At 49.7% G+C, this 12216-nt stretch overlaps 1 protein-coding gene across 9 annotated transcripts in view; it reads left to right on the forward strand.

The window, feature by feature from the left end:
• The window catches only part of AFAP1 (actin filament associated protein 1), a 169467-nt gene that overhangs the window by 141189 nt on the left and 16062 nt on the right, over positions 1-12216 (forward strand). For 8 of the 9 annotated variants that reach the window (XM_039468405.2, XM_074395851.1, XM_074395849.1 and 5 more), the window contains 3 exons: positions 1255-1372; positions 5386-5637; positions 7942-8056. In XM_039468405.2, the coding sequence (XP_039324339.1) occupies positions 1255-1372; positions 5386-5637; positions 7942-8056 (485 nt within the window). The remainder of the gene's footprint in view (positions 1-1254; positions 1373-5385; positions 5638-7941; positions 8057-12216) is intronic. The other variant, XM_074395846.1, reaches the window with a different exon arrangement.

Here is a 12216-nt window from a genome sequence, read left to right on the forward strand (position 1 = left end):
TGCTTACCGGATTACTAGTGAAAAGATACAGCTCAGAAGCAGTGAAGGAAGAGGTGCACCCGGCAAGGGGTACGGAGCGCAGCGCTCCTGTGCCCTCGCTGGGTGCACCACGCTTCTGACACCGCCACACGCTCACAGCTCAGAAGCTCTGGGAACCTGTCCTTCTGGGTTTTTATGGAAAGTTCAGGCCCTAATCACGGGGTTGGTTTCCCTGGCAACCAGCCCTCATTGTACTCTTCATGTAGGAAATTCCTGGAGTTTTAGGAGCCCTGACCGGGAACTTGGGACAAAGACCAAAATATATACGTATTATGCCACAGTATCACACCTTCTAAAGGATTTCTCTGGCCACTGTCAGTGGGTCTCAGAAGTTGAGGGAATTTCAGGGAAGAGGTGAAAATGAGTTGTGTGGGGTGGCAGTGGTGCTGAATGAGTCCTAAGAACTCCATAAACATCTGTTGAGTAATTGTTCTAGAGAACAGAACAGGCGTCCACAAACCTTTTCCAAAAAAGGCTGAACAGTGACTTTCAGGTTTTTGTTTTGTTTTTTTTTTTTTTTTTTTTGAGACGAAGTTTCGCTCATATTGCCCAGGCTGGAGTGCAATGGCGTGATCTCGGCTCACTGCAACCTCCACCTCCTGGGTTCAAGCGATTCTCCTGCCTCAGCCACCCGAGTAGCTGGGATTACAGGCATGTACCACCATGCCCGGCTCATTTCATATTTTTAGTAGAGATGGGATTGCTCCATGTTGGTCAAGCTGGTCTTGAACTCCTGACCTCAGGTGATCCGCCCACCTCAGCCTCCCAAAGTGCTGGGATTGTAGGCGTGAGTCACCGTGCTGCCTGGCCTAACTTTTAGCTTTGCAGCCCATGTTACCCTCTTGGAAGTAACACACTTATGAAAGAAGCATGTGTTCCAATAAAACTTTATTACCAACACGGGCTGTGAGAGGAGCTGGCCACGGTGAGAGACGGATGGTGACCGAAATGCTTGCCACTTCTGAATGCCTGTTACTTGCAGGCTTTGCCGCGTGTACCTGGCGTTGGTTATGGGCGGAGTATGCGTCCTCCTAATCTCATAGCACAGTCCCTCCAGCACAGCCTCTCATTTCTGCTGAGGTTCTGTCTCGTATTTCTTCTCCGCCCCGTGACTGCTGACATGGCGTTGGACGTGGAGTCAGCTCACTGAAGACCTGACTGATTGGAGCCAGAGGTGGTCAGGTTATGGATTTTAACGCATTTCCTTTCTTTCAGTTTCATGAACAGGCGTGTTCTGTCTGCTAACCCATATCTAGGGGTCACGTCCAACGGCTATGCCCACCCCAGCGGGACGGCGCTTCATTACGACGATGTCCCGTGCATCAACGGCGCGGTGAGTACCCTTTCGCTGGAGTCACGGTTTTGTTCGAAGTGAGGCTGTGAAAATTCTGTGCCTCAGCTCCCCTGGTGTCAGTTTATGAGGTCGGCTCTTTAATGCTCTGAGGCAAGCAGGAGACTCCACGTTGTCTCTCTGCTCCTGGTTTCTGACGTGCTGTTCATCTGAAGCTGCATGTGAACGAGTGGGTCGTTTGAAACTAGTAGACAGTTTGTCGTTTAATGTCACTGTCATTTTTCTGTTGGTTTTGACGCAGGGTCCCAATCTGTGGCCCAGGCGGGAGCGCAGTGGTGCAGTCAAGACTCACAGTAGCTCAACCTCCGCAGCTCGGTGGATCCTCCCACCTTGGCCTCCCAAGTAGCTGGGGCGTAGGTACACACCACCACACCACACTCATTTGTTTATTTTTAGGAGGGATGGGGTCTCCCTATATTGGACAGGCCAGTCTTGAACTCCTGGGCTCAAGTGATTCTCTTGCCTCAGACTTTCAATGTGTTAGGATTACCAAAGTGAGCCACCGTGCCCAGCATAATGTCACTGCCCACTAAAATACTGACTAAAGGACAGCATATTAGAGTGATACTTGGACAACTTGTTAAATCAAACATAGCACAGTGTAAGTTGTCCGTGGTAGTTATTTCCCGATAGGATTAAAATACTGAGAAATCCCCTGAGGAAGGAAATGGGGCTGTAGCAGAATGGCCGCAGTACAAGCTCGGCAGCTTCCCCCGGGCGGATGTGGAGGACAGGCTCCCGGCCCCCGTCACCGCGCCGTCTGTGGGGCCGCAGCTCCACGCAGCTGGTGCCCCGGCGCGGCTCTCTCTGTTCCGCGGGTCTGCAGGGTCTGCTGGGCCTTTGGAGTTGTGAAGTCTGCTCTCGGTGTGCTGCGGCGTGTGTCGTCAGCGGGCCTGTCCACAGGTGCCTGTCTCACGGTGTGTGCATGCCGCTCATCTCACAGCCGTGTACTGAGCAGCCTCTGTGGTCCAGGCACGGTGCCCAGCCCTGGGCATTCGGGGGTGAGGCCTGCACAGTCGGCGGGTGGGTGAAGGAGGTCTGTGAGAAACCAGCACGCCATGTGTCTCCCAGTGCCGGGCGGGTTTGCAGTCGGCCTCTGTTAAGATCTTTTTCAAAGGTAGACACAAAGAATATTTATTGTGATTTTTCCCACCTCGGAAGGTATTTCAGACTTTTTCCTTGCTGCTTTCTTTCTCCAGTCATTTCTCCAATATTCTGGGGAATGTCCTCAGTCAGCCCTGGCATTGTAAATTACGTAGTCGCCCACAGCAGGAACCAGGAGACAATGGCCTCTTTGAGGGAGGAGTGGGGCTGAGGACTCCCAGCACTCAGGAGCATAAACAGACTGAAGGCTGTTTATGTTGGGGTCAGAAGTGGCTGGCCCATTCCTCAAGAGCCATGATGGACACCATGAAGGTGTCCATGGGGCCCAGTCACCTTCCCGCTGGTCGCCGCCTCCTGCCCCTCTATACCTGCCGTCCTAGGTGGAGAGGTGTCAGGGCCCGTCAATCTCCTCCTTCCCCTCAGCCAGTCCTTCCTGGAGTGTCTCTGGATGCCCACAGTCACCATGGTGCTCCACCCTGGCACAGGGGCTTGTTCCAGTTCTTCCGCTCAGACGGCCCCACGGCGGCCTGGGGAGCGGGCCCTCAGGCTGGTGCCCGCCCTGGATTCTGGCTCCTGCGCCGTCTTCTGCCTCCGTTTGCTCTGTGTCACCCCAGTGTCTCTTGACGGCACAGGCTTATCCCTGGGTTTAGACACCAGTTACCACACTCATCTGCATCCTGAGCACCATCCACTTCTCTTAGCCCGTGTCTAGCCCGTCCCACCCAAAGACCCTTTCCTACCCCTTTTCCTCCAAGGTGTTTCTCCACGTGCACCCCTTACACACGAACCTGTGACTGAGCCGGATGCCACTGAGACCCTGTGGAGCCACACATGGCTCCACCCAGCCCGTTTCATTCAGGCTTCGATGACACGGTACAGGCCACCCACAGGAGTGAGTGTTCCTGAGGTTACTGGCAGCTTAATCTGTCGGAGAAACAAAGGTCTGCCGTTCCTTGTTTGTGTGCGTGTATCGCTGGACTGGCGATAGCTACCTTTAGGACGTAACACACGGTACACGTATGTGGCTTCCTTCCTCTGCTCGGCCCCTTCCTGAAACTCTTTTCTGTGTGTTCGGCTCTGTTACCAGCTCATCTCTTTTTGGAGGGCTTCATCTTTAGGATTTTAAAGTTCATATTGATAGCCTGGTGCGGTGGCTCATGTCTGTGATCCCAGCACTTTGGGAGGCAGAGGTGGGCCGATCACTTGAGGCCAGGAGTTCGAGACCAGCCTGGCCAACATGGCAAAACCTCGTCTCTAAAAATATAAGAATTAGCCGGGCTTGGTGGTGGGCATCTGTAATCCTGGATACTCAGGAGGCTGAGGCAGGAGAATCACTTGAGCCTGGGAGGCAGAAGGTGCAGTGAGCTGAGATGGTACCACTGCACTCCAGCCTGGGCAACAGAACAAGACTTCATCTCAAAAAAGTTCATATTTATGACCTAATATCTGGCACCATAGCACTGTTTCAGCTTAAGTAATGTTTACTCCCTCACCGTTCCCCGATGCTTAGACTGAGATGAGAGTGCACGCTCACACTTTAAACTAGAAACTTCTGTGAGGTCTCTGTAGGTGTTTTTCTGCATCTTCCATATGACTTAATCTTTGGTATTTTAGGAAAATGATAGTCTCGTCTAGACCGTTTTAATAACTCTGGACAAATATATGCTGGGCTGTCATTATGAAACTCTCACATCCGAGTTTATCTGCAGGGACCGTTATTTTTAGATCACAAAAATAGACACATTGAAGTGATTGCGGAGGAATACAGATGCTCCCACTGTGGAATTTTCAGTCTTTGCTATTTTTATAACAAAAGGTTGTAATTACCGTCTGGCGGGAAGGACTATGCAGGAAGACTATGAAAACAGGGTAAAAGAACATAACAGAGGAGTTAATATCGCCTTTCTTGTACTGCCAGGCAATTTATAAAGACCTTTAAAGCTGAAAAGGCCTTGGCTGTGGTTATCTGTTTTTGGGTTGAGTTAATACTTTAATGTCCATGTTCCCAGATTCTTCTGTCCCATGAAGTGGCATGAACCTATTTTAGTCCTTTGTTAGAGATTTTCTGCTAAAAGAATACCATTATATCAATTAGATTTGGAAGCATCTAATGTTCTATGAGAATTCGATGTCTCTTTTCACAGACCGTTTTGCTTGTGGCACTTTATTCAGGTATACCGAGCAGGGCCCAGAGGGGTGGGTGTTGACAGCTCCCATAGGTCTTAGGTCACCGACTCCAGCACAGGGACTTGGAGGAGCCCACAGGTGGTCTGCTGTCCCCATAAGGAGCCCGAGGCTTAGAGGCAGCACCGTGCGGGGATGAGCGCAGCCCCCGCTCCGCTCCGCTGCTCACTGGCTCCAGGCTTCCATTTTCCCCTTTTCCTAGATGACTGTGAGACGCAGTCAGCTTCCAGGGCAAGGGCAGTGCTCTGAAAAGCCTCGAGTGCTCTGCCTGGACCTCAGTGTCCGCGCGCAGCCGAGCGCCAGGTCCCTGGGCTCACGCTCCTTTCCGCCCTCACATTCACGTCCTGCGCTAGGGACTTCTCTAAAGAAGGAAAGACCAGATAACATTTCTTTTTCTTCTTTCACAGACAGGACCAAACAAAAACTTCACATTCCCATTCTGGGAATGGCTTAAGGCAACAAAAATTTCCATAAGGCTTCAGAAGTCAAGTTCTTTTGAATCAGTCTGCGTGCTTGTGTTGGGTGTGTGTATATGTGTGTGTTGGGGGGTGCATGCCTTATTGATGACAGCTGCAGTCTGTGCAGAAGGGTGTTGGGATGCTGACGCCATGCTAAGTGCTGTGCTATTAATAAATGACATCTCGCTGTGCTGAAAGCTGCTGTTTTCTGTGTCCAAGTCACTAACCACAAAGCTGTGTGTGTTGCAGTGGGAACCGGAAGATGGCTTTCCTGCTTCCTGCAGCAGAGGCTTGGGAGAAGAGGTGCTTTATGATAACGCAGGCCTGTACGATAACTTGCCGTCTCCGAAAATCTTTGCCCGCTACTCTCCTGCTGACAGAAAGGCCTCTAGGCTGTCTGCCGACAAGCTGTCCTCTAACCATTACAAATACCCTGCCTCCGCTCCGTCTCTCACTAATACCTCTTCTGTGGGGAGGGCGTCTCTCGGGCTCAACTCACAGGTACAGCATCTTCTTCTGTAAGATTCCAGAGCCACCTTTAAGTCACATTGCTCCAACAGTTTTGCAACTTGTAGTAAATGGGACTCAGCAAAGGCAAAGTGTAATGTTTTTTCCCCCTCAACTAGAATATAATTTGCAACCTGACTACCAAGGGACTGATGAGATATTTCTAACGAGCTCATGGTTTGCCTAAGCACTGTTTCTTTGCCCACATCTGACTTTCCTTCTGTTCTTGGAAAATTCCCCAGTGAACTTTGTGAATTATGTCAACTAAAGTCAGAGAATTTAAAAGAAACGGGTAATAAAACTTTCCAGAAGATTCTTGAACTGCAAGGTTCTTTAACATGTTTCCATTACACATAATGAGGAAGGGTTGACTCCATGCAGTCATTGCTTTTGATCTTTAAACATGAAATAGGGTTATTCAGGGTACGGTAGGGGTTTTCCGTGTTAAGTCTAGAGGTATACTCTTAAAAACTAGACGATGATAATAAGGACATTTGATGACCACTGAACAGTAATAACCTTGATGTTGAACTGTGGTCCATTGCACACCCTGTGTTTATGGCAAACAGTAACATTTCAGAGTAATTTTGTGTGGTTAGGCCTTTTTAATTTTGTTTTGTTTTAAGGAGATGACGTCTCACTCTGTTGCCCAGGCAGGACTTGAATTCCTGGGCTCAAGTGATTCTCCTGCCTTGGTCTCCCAAGTAGCTGGGGCACCAGGCATGTGCCACCATGCCCGGCTTATCATGCATATTTAACCTAAGAATTTGTTATGCTTTGCCTAAAGACTTCAGCCGATGTATGTAGGAATATGAACATACAGCAAATGGGCATGTTTTAAATATGTGCATTTTTCTCCATTCTTTGGATAATCTTAAGAAAATAATGAACCACGTAAAATTGCAGAATTCTAGATAGCAGTGACTTAGAGCACCAGCTCCCTATAGGTCGGCTTCATCAGAAACCTAGTGCACAGGTGTGTGTTGGTTTTCGATTCTGAATGACAGTCGTTCAGAATCCCCTATCCCTGGAGATTCCCATTTGGTGCCTCTGAGGGGCCCAGAGCTAAGTAAAGCCCGGCCTGGGGCCTTGGGACGCCTCAGGGCTTCTTACGAGGACTTACGCCAAAAAGTGGGCAGGTGATGTGTTGCATTTACTAAGTAAATGTGTTTCTGTGTTTCTACCTGTCTTTATTGGCATTAGAGCTGCCTTAGGTAAAATCCTGCAATGCAGCTTTCCATCCTGCCACTCGGATTGCCCCCACGTGAGTTGGGAATCGTTTGATGTGTGGTTCCCGTGTGGGGTTTTTGTTACTTTTGTTCCCTTTTGTTTTGCTTTTGTTGAAGTAGGAAACACTTTCGCAGGTTAAACCGCATGGCCTCTGTGTTTCCTGGCCTCCTTTGGTCGTTTTCATGGGAGCCTGTTGTTTAAGCACTTACACGTCCTCTCTCCTGTACTGCAGGTCATCAGATCATTTCAGGAGCCCTGTGGGGAGGGGTCGCTACCTTTAACTTTTTAAATAATCAAGCAGGGGCTCAGAAAGTTTAAATAACTTGCTTGACAGCTCCTAAATGATGGAGCCAGGATTTGGAGCTAGGTCTCGGTGCCTCCCAAAAGTTGAGGCCTGCAACAGAAGGAAACGTAGTGTCATGGAAAAAGCATGGGCGTGGGTGCTGGAGTGAGTCTTTGCCATCACGCTGAAAAATTACACAACTAAGCTGCATAGAAGGTCACGCCAGCAAAATGCAGAACTCGCTGGCCTGTGGCAGTCCCCAGAGTAGAGCGCTGTCTCACTGTTTCAGAAGCCTGTAGACTGTGCAAGCTCAGTTTCCATGTTATTGCTTCCCTTGCCCGTTAGGATGTCACTGGTTGTAAAAGCGCTTGCAGCAGCACAGCTCTAACGCAGGCTCCTGCTCCTCTCCTGAGGGCATGCCACTGAAATAAAAGCTGTTTAGCCTCGGAAACAAACTGCTCACCTCAGCCCGCGCCAGCTCGGGTAGTGTTTATGACTTGCCAGTTGAAAGGCGTCCCTTCCGCAGCGTTCCAGCGGAACACATCCTACCGACCCCATTGGCTTTGGCCTTGGCCACACCTCCTTAACCATTCCCCGTAATCCCGGCAGCCCAGTGTTTGGACACCATCTTGGTTTTCTTTCACCTTTATTTTTTTCTCCATCTATGCCAGTTTCTGTAATAGTTAGAGTCAGAGACTGAAAGAAATGACTGCAGGAAAAAAAGACCCAAGATTTTTTTCGACTGTGTGTTTATTTTTTATGTTCTTATATGTTCATTTCAACAGCTCAAGGGTAAAAAGCCTCCAGTGGCATCTAACGGGGTCACAGGAAAAGGGAAGACTCAGAGCAGTCAGCCGAAAAAAGTGGATCCCGTGGCTGGCGTGAAAAGGACAGCTTCGAGTAAGTATGCCATCGGTGTCTTGCCTTCCGGCTGCAAGGGCGCTTGGTCGAGCTGGGCCTGTCTGAGCCTGCCCACCAGTAAGTGCCAGCTTGGGGGGCAGCTGGAGAAGTGGAGCTGTGGGCACCGCCATCCTTCCTCATCGGCCGCATGGAAGGACAGCGGCAGTTTCCACCCAGCCTTTCTGACTATGCTTGTAGATGGAAGCCCAGGACTGGCTTGCTGCCTGTGGGATTGACTCAGCATTTTAAAATGGGAGGCAGTCGTGAGTGCAGGTTGCCTGCAGCTCCAGGTGGCCCTGGATGCTGGGTCAGGAGACCTTGGCTCACGTCCCTGATCTGTGGTTGACAAGCCACGCAAACTCTAAACTCAGCCTCTTTATCTGCCAGGCGTGGACAGATGCTCCTGCGTTTGGTGCAGTGGAATGACCGAGGTCATACGCAGGCCTCGCAGCACTAGAGCAGGGCAGTGATTAGTCCTGTGGCGCCTCGTAGTCTACAGCAAGCCATTCCTATCCCACCCACTTTGCTTCCCACAGCCACTCTGTAAGCGGAGGCCCTGTCCTCAGCCCCACCACATGCATGAGAAAAGAATCACCAAGAGGGTACGCAGCTACCCCGAGGCCTCACAGCTGGTGAATCACAGAGCCAGAGTGGGTGGCGGCTTTCACACTCCACATCCAGGGTAGAGAAGCTTCCAGACACGAGAGACTCGGCCTGCCTGCCTCGCCCCTTCCCTCCGGGGATCCACGGAGGGTGATACCGTCATCTCTGCAGCGTTGTTGCACTGGTCCTCATTATGTGGATGTCTCATCAGGGAGCCAGCCAGGCAGCACTCTTCACTCCAGGGACTCAAAGGCACAGTAAAGTAGTTGCCATTGAGCGTCCTCGGTCCAGCAGACCCACATGTGCGGACGAGCACGTGTAAGGGCCGCAGCATGGGGTTCTGCAGGTCGGGTGCACCTGAGGCCATCTGGGACTGTCCGGGAAGATTTCCCAGAGGAAGAAGGTGGGCGTTAGATGCAGGCGTTGAGTTTGATGTGGTTACATGCCGTTGCCACTTGGGATTTGTACCTGAGCTTTTCAAATCTGGGTCAGTGCAACTGGTAGACCAGTCTCTGTGCTAATGAAGATGAGGCTGGCTAGCCCCATGGGTAACCCCACACCAGCTGTAAAAGAGAGAGGGTCCGATACCGACCTGTGCTGACATCCATTTGCACTGTTGTTTCAGTTTTGGAGTCAGAGCATCCACACAGGGGAATTGAGAGGCTGGCAGTGTGCTTGGCTGCGTTCATGAGTGAGCCTTGGAATCACCCAGCAGGACCAGGGTGCATCTGCCCGGAGGAATGGTGTACATTCCTGACAGAAGCCTGTCTCCACCCATGTTCTACCCACACACATGCTCACCACTGCCCGAGGAAGGGTGTACATTCCTGACGGAAGCCTGTCTCCACCCCTGATCCACCCACACACATGCTCACCACTGCCCGAGGAAGGGTGTACATTCCTGACGGAAGCCTGTCTCCACCCCTGATCTACCCACACACATGCTCACCACTGCCCGAGGAAGGGTGTACATTCCTGACGGAAGCCTGTCTCCACCCCTGTTCTACCCACACACATGCTCACCACTGCCCGAGGAAGGGTGTACGTTCCTGACGGAAGCCTGTCTCCGCCCCTGTTCTACCCACACACATGCTCACCACTGCCCGAGGAAGGGTGTACATTCCTGACGGAAGCCTGTCTCCACCTCTGATCTACCCACACACATGCTCACCACTGCCCGAGGAAGGGTGTACGTTCCTGACGGAAGCCTGTCTCCACCCCTGTTCTACCCACACACATGCTCACCGCTGCCCGAGGAAGGGTGTACGTTCCTGACGGAAGCCTGTCTCCACCCCTGTTCTACCCACACACACACACATGCTCACCAGATAGGTTGGAACCAGTTGGGCCAATTCCTCCCACCGTCATTTGCTTAATGTACTGACTTTCTTTGGCCTTATCGCTGGCAAATCTTATTTCCCACTGTATCGGGTGTGTATCGGGTGTGTTTACTTTCACCTCTTAGTTTTGTTTCACTGGGGAGGGGTAGTGGGGAAGGAGCAGCTCACGCCAGGAAAGCTTTGTTAAAGCGGATTCCGAATCCCGTGGAGTCTCAGTCGCCATGGCACGTCTCTGTCAGTACCTGTGCTGACTTTATTTCCTAGATGATTTATTCCTTTATTTTATGAGACCTTCTGTAGGGAGTTTTTATTAACTTTGGTGACATCTAATGGTGACAAAAGAGAAAAATAATGGCATTCTATGTTTTTGCTGAATCCAGCCAGTTGCATTATAGATTAGATGGAATTTATTACATGGGGACCAAAAGATCGGAAATTTCTAGGTTATTGCATTGAGTTCGTTTGGGGAAACAGGTTAGTTTAGAAATAAGTGTAGCGTTTGGACTTGGCCTTGTTTGCAAAATATGTTATTACCTTAGCTCCTTTTGTTTCAGATTGTCCTCAGGCTACCAGCCCTTTTGCTGTCCTGTGTGTTTCTTTTGGGTGGGGGAAAATTGACAGGGGTGATCACTTTTTATGCCTTCATAAATGCAGTATTTCATTGAAATCAGGATGGCTCAGGTTGCAAGTACTGGCAAATCCAGCATTTAGGACAGGTGCTAGAAATGCCTCCCTGCTGTCCCTGGGTGGACAAGCCTTCTGGGAATCACTTATCACTGATGTGGTTAAGATTTGCCAGTGAATGTCCACTGTATCAGGCATCATGTCATTTTGTTAAATTTTTTTCAGATACATGTTTCTCATTTAAAACACACAGCCACATCTCATTTAAAACGTGCACACACACACACACATGCACACACATAGGGTTCCTTCTCGTGTCTGTTTCAGAGAGGGTGAAGCTGTGCTTTTCTGGAGGTTGCTTGCGGAGTCGTGTGGCAAGGGAGGGTGGAGTGTGGGTTTATAGCCACCTCTCTGAGCCCGGTGTTTTTATCCTTAACCATTATGCCACCCCTGTGACTTCTGTCTGAAGTCGTTTCTCGCCCAGCTAGGTAGTCAGACACATGGGGTATGTAGTCATGAAGGCCTAGGAGTTGTCATCAGGTATGAGTGACCGTGAGAAGCGACTGAGAGATCACTGAGGCTTTGCCACCGGTGATCCTCCATCCAACTTTTGTTAGAACCTTCATCTCCTCCATGGATTCTTCCAAAGAGCTGTTGTCCTAAGTTACTGTTATCGAAAGGGCAATGTAAGAGGAGGAAGAGAGCGGGGGTTAGGTTCTGAAAGCTTTTTCACTGGCGGTGTGATGTCGCTACGTCTGTAAATGTCCCCTGCAGCTAGTTTCCTCATTTATTCATTTTATGAAAGAAGCATTTATGTATTACCCATTTTTGTGTTTGTTCTAAGTCCTTTATAAATATTTAATCCTCATGACCACCCAGTGAATTACCTGCTCTTACTATGCCCATTTCACAGCTGAGGGAAACTGAGGCACAGAGGGATTCATGCCCTGTTCCAAGGCATGCAGCTACAAGTGCAAGCTGGGACTCCTTCCCAGACGGTCAGGCGTCAGGTCCTGCTCCTGGTTGCCTCTTCGTGGATCCGTTGTTAGTTTATTCACTAAACAAACACGTATTACATCACACTCCATGTCAGTGCTGGGGGTGTAGCAGCAGAGAGCCAGTCAGATGCCATGGCCGGAAGGAACAGACACTGTGGCGGTGTGGAAGTATTTTGAAGAATGTAGAGAGGGAAGCACATTCAAGACATGATTTTCGATAGTAATAGACTCCTGTCTTCTCTGATTATAGAACGTTCACTTTCCATTTTGTCACAGATTAATTATAAGTCACGTGACTTATAATTAATATTATAAGGGAAGTGAATTAAAGGAATGTCCTAATATTCTGTTTTGGTTTTTAAAAATTTGATTCAAAGGCTATAGAAGAATTTGGACTAGCCAACTTTTCTGCTTAGTTCAAACCACCCCTGTCTTTTTTCTTGTTGAATTAGCAAAATAACTGGCTTTGTGTTTGTTTACTGAGTTGCTGATTAAACAGGCTTTTTGAATTACCCCATTATCTGCTTGATTAACCCTTTTTTTTTTGAAATGGAGTCTCAGTGCACCCAGGCTGAAGCACATGGCACAATCACAG

The sequence above is a fragment of the Saimiri boliviensis genome, chromosome 3 (genome assembly GCF_048565385.1).
Source record: "Saimiri boliviensis isolate mSaiBol1 chromosome 3, mSaiBol1.pri, whole genome shotgun sequence".
Classification (NCBI taxonomy): domain Eukaryota; kingdom Metazoa; phylum Chordata; class Mammalia; order Primates; family Cebidae; genus Saimiri; species Saimiri boliviensis.